The sequence below is a fragment of the Ostrinia furnacalis genome, unplaced genomic scaffold (genome assembly GCF_004193835.3).
Source record: "Ostrinia furnacalis isolate ACB-3 unplaced genomic scaffold, ASM419383v2 OfSCF1306, whole genome shotgun sequence".
NCBI lineage: Eukaryota > Metazoa > Arthropoda > Insecta > Lepidoptera > Crambidae > Ostrinia > Ostrinia furnacalis.
Genome location: NW_021131545.1, coordinates 306,744 through 311,420, shown reverse-complemented (window position 1 = coordinate 311,420; position 4,677 = coordinate 306,744). Strand labels below are relative to the sequence as shown.

The 4,677-nt window shown below is 37.5% G+C and overlaps 1 protein-coding gene across 1 annotated transcript; it reads right to left on the bottom strand.

Annotated features, from left to right (window-relative positions):
* Positions 1 to 269: 269 nt before the first annotated feature.
* Or-8 (olfactory receptor 8) lies at positions 270 to 4,348 on the bottom strand. The gene is made up of 6 exons (XM_028303823.1): positions 3,895 to 4,348; positions 3,267 to 3,570; positions 2,531 to 2,627; positions 1,860 to 1,970; positions 444 to 617; positions 270 to 323 (listed from the first exon to the last, which is right to left on the bottom strand). The coding sequence occupies exons 1-6, from the start codon at positions 4,346 to 4,348 to the stop codon at positions 270 to 272; spliced, it is 1,194 nt and encodes a 397-aa protein (XP_028159624.1).
* Between the last annotated feature and the right edge of the window lie 329 nt (positions 4,349 to 4,677).

The window sequence follows — 4,677 nt, the reverse complement described above, 5'->3', positions numbered from 1 at the left end:
ACAGAGGTACGGGAGCGATATTGTGTGTGTGAAGTGCGTGTGTACAATCGTTTTGAGGATTGAGCGAAGATTGTACACAAAGCTATCAGTTCTATCAAGTGAAGCTGAAGATTTTCTCTTATGTTGGTACTATGATAAACTCAGATATTATTTACTTTTTTATGTGCTTCTAGTTTTTATTTCTTGCAATATTTAGTTGAACTTTTAACTAATACCGATATTAAACATTCACTGAAACTTGTGGTATTGCAGCAAGTTTTTTTGTAAATTTATTCACCTCTTTGATAAAACACAGCAAACACCGAATATGTCATTCTTGCTACCTGAAAATAAAGAAAAATCTAAATAAAATACTTCATAGTTAGTATTATAGTTTGATAAATACAGGAACATTGACTAATGAGCTGACTGATTGACTGAAACTGAATTGTGTTCGTACTCACAGAAACAAAAGTCTCGTAAGACAGATCCTGTATCCCGAAGGCCTTCAAGATGAGCGGCTTCTGCGCCTGCGCACAGGCTATGAGCACCAGCCGCCTCAAGTCTCGGTGGGACTCCTTCTCGATTGCACTGAGATGCCAGCCACAGTTGAAAATGGCGTTGGATAAAAGAGATGCCTGCGAAGATCAAAAAATACTCTTCATAAACTACGCAATGGTACGCCTTGCCCGCCCTCACTATTTGCCAAAATAATAGTATTGTTCTCCTGGAATGACTAAGTACAGGGTGGCCCAGAAGAAAGTTCACTTTGGAAAATTCAAAGAAACGAAAACTGTACATTTTTGTAAAACTTTAACTATTGCAATTTAAAGGAAATTTAGTGGAATTTATTTTAAAATTTACTTTATTTTATAACATTTATCGTACATGTGATTCCCTTGACGTTTACAACATTCGGTCAACATACATAAAAATTTTGGAAAACTTTCGTTAGAGTTACCTCGAAATGGATTCAGGATGAATGAATGCTGCAGAGATTTTGGATTATGAGAGTATACTCTGCTCATAAGGTAACCCCACAAAAAGAAGTCTGCTGGAATGAGATTAGCGCTTCTTAGAGGCAGTGAGATTTCACCCTTGCTTAATTGGTTTGTTGCATTGAAAGGATGATTAATTTTTGAGAGCGTTATACTGGTAGGCTGAAAAGCTTTTTGATTTCAAAGCTGCAATATTCGCAAGGCTATGACCAGAGCACTTGGTTTCATCAAGATAAATAAAAACTTATTCATAAATGTATTCTGAGATTTCACCCTTGCTTAATTGGTTTGTTGCATTGAAAGGATGATTAATTTTTGAGAGCGTTATACTGGTAGGCTGAAAAGCTTTTTGATTTCAAAGCTGCAATATTCGCAAGGCTATGACCAGAGCACTTGGTTTCATCAAGATAAGGCTACGTGTTACACTTCAAATGAGAGCATTTAGATGGTAAGAGACATGTTCCCACAAAAAAATATTTTCAGGCAGGGGTGACATCTCCTGGCCACCAGGAAGCCCTGATCTCACTCCAGAAAATTCTTTTTTGTGGTGTTACATTAAGATTAGAGTATACTTTTATAATCCAACAACCATGCAGAAACTAATGCTGAGCATTCGGCAAAAAATTTAAAATAGGTTTCGAGGCAATTCTAACGAACGCATTTCAAAATTTTGATGTATGTTGATCGAATGTTGTAAGCGTCAAGGAAATCTCCTGGGCGATGTAATTTAATAGAGGTAAATTTAAAAATAAATTACATTAAATTTCCTTTGAATTGAAATAGTTAAAGTTCTATAAAAATGTACAGTTCGTTTCCTTGAATTTTCAAAAGTGAACTTTCTTCTGGGCCACCCTGTATAAAGTGAATTTATCGTAAAATTACCTGGTAAGTAATTTCTCCAGCATTCCAGAGGTTAAGAGCCAAAAGTAAAAATAATGATCCAACGAAGGTGTAAGTCATAAACGCATTAGTCAAGTCGAGATGTGGTGATAGCTGAAATCAATTACATTTCTTCTTGTACTTTAAGGATAGGCGCAGACCGCCGACTTTTAGTTAGCCGATAATAGTTTGGCCCGATTTTAATTTGTATCAAGAATCGGCCGATACCAAATCGGCGAAATGTGCGCATTTTCATACATGCCCATACTGATTAACTGCCCGACTAACGACGAAAAATCGATGGTCTGCGCCTAGGCTTAAAGGGAAGTGAAATATTATTATTTGCAGCTAACTATTACGTAGGATATCGGTGAATAGAAATGGTATAGCAATTAAGTACTAGGTAATTGTGCTAACTAAGCTTTGCAGGTAATTGGTATATCCCACGCTCTGACGCTAATTAAAACAACTGCATGAGTGAATTACAGTTTTAACTTTTATTAAAAAATGCAGTCGACCCAAAAATTCCATAAAAACGTGCGGAAGCTTGAGTGTCTCAGTCACGTATCAAAGTTTGTCAAGGAACAGTGCGAGCTGTTTTCATTTAAAGCTGCATTTTCACTTACCTACTTACAAGATAAGAGCGGCATATTAGCAAAGTTGAAAATACTTACAGCTAAACGTAGCAAAAGCAAGACCGCGACAGCAGAACTTTCGCAAACTTGGAGTGACATTATTATTCCGAAAATACGATGTATTTCGTCCGCCAAGCTGGGTGATAAACATGTTAAAATGTGTTATTTGAGTTGGGTAACTTAAGATTGGCGGCAGCTAATTAGTTAAGTAGCTCATCCCACCTTCTGTCATGATAATAGTGGTCATTTACCCCTGTCAGAGAACTGAGTATTAGCACAAGTACGGTCCAAGGAAAGCAAACAGTTATCTCGCTGCTTAGTCAAATCTTTACTCATGATTTCCAATTAGATTCATTGACTCGAGCAAACCAAATAAAATTAGTGCTATTGTAAAGTTATTAAATCATAATTTTTCAATATATTCAAGACTGTAGTAGAATTGGTAATAATTTATGAAGACTATGAATGGATAGAGTTTGCGAGCAGATTTTATTGGCAAAAGTTTTGTAGTGGGCTGTTTGCTTTCGTTGTGCAAACACACTGACTTTGCTAACTCACATACGAAGGCACACCTGTGTAGGCCGTATGTACTCGTATGTGAGTATACATAAATGTCTGGGGAATTTTTTTTGCTTTGGACGTCGCCCTTTTTGAGAGACATGACAATGCCCTGTAGGATCAAATCGACCTGACGGAACGACCTTCGGATGAATAAGCACGAACTTATCCCTTTTCTTTTGAGAGATAAATTTGATAAAGTAAAAAATGAGCTTACTACATCAGTTTTTGGTGCATGACAATGCCTTGCAGACATCCTTGCTTGAGTATTGCAAGGGCTTGTTCCTTGTTTGTTACTATGTTCTTGTCAAAATCGTCCCTTATCCTTTCGAAGTGCCGGCACAGGGTTATGAACTTATGCGTCATAACAATAAGGTGCGTTATTGGCATGCAGTCAGCTGACATCATTGGCAGCATCATGTAGAGCCATGTGATGTAGAAGAAAATCCGGAAAAATGACGCAGTTGTGGAGTTGTCTTCGTATAATGGCAAATATGTGACCACGGTATAAAATGGCGCACCTATGGTAAAATAAAAACATACTGATTTACTCAATTAAAGCTTTGATAAATGATGGAACTCTTCACAGAAAATACAGTTCTCTCTAAAAATGATCGAAGTGATTTCCATGGATATCTACTTTTTAATTATAAAATACATTAGAAGCTCTAACTTGTAGCTAGCAGCACCGGTTAAAACATAATTTATAAAATTGTTAATGTCTGGTAAGCACAAATTAATAAAGTACATCTGGCGGTTTTCCAAAGCGCAGTTCGCTTTGTGCTTTGCAGCTTTGTGCCGAATCCTAGCCACTTTCAGCCTTATTTTGCTTTGCTGACACCCACCTTCCACGATCACCCGTCTGGCACTTTCCACGCCGTACGCGATCAGCGACAAATACACCGTTATCACATACAGAATAATACCAATCCTCGTCTTCAAATACTGCTTCCGCATATTGCCTTCCTCCTCCAATTCCTCCCCCACCACGGCCATTTCATAATTCAATTTCCTTATCGACTTCTTGTGGTATAGCAACAGATACATTTTGGTGAGCACGATGTTGTGAATAGCGAAAAACATGGCCGCCGAATTCTTTTCCACTTCAGGTAAATCGCCAAAAAGGGCCGCCAGGTTCTCGAGGAATATCATTATAGTGTAAATAGAGAATGATATTATTGTGTACATTCTGTAGAGGATGGTCTCTGGGTATATATTCTCGTACCAACAGTTGCCGGCGCCAGCGTAATATACATATTTACAGAAAATTCTAAGCAGATCTTTTGTCTTTGGCGACATTTCAGTACTAACTTATTCAATAGCTCACAATGGACTAGTTTTGAGCGCGTTAAGCTGAAGGTATTTGCGGCTGTTCCCAGACGAGGTACAAATAAAGTGAAATATTTTCTGTGTAATAGTTGAAAGTTATTAAACTCGAAGACTTAATTAGCGGTTAGAGGTAATACTTTCATGCGCTAATTAGTGGTTGAACTTTCCGCAGCCGTGAAAAAAGTTTTATACGGAGAAAACTGTTTTCTGAAGTCTGTCGAAATTATAACTTGATACCTCCACCATTAATATTCCAAAGGACATAATGAAAACTAGTTCTTACATTTGGCTGCACTCGG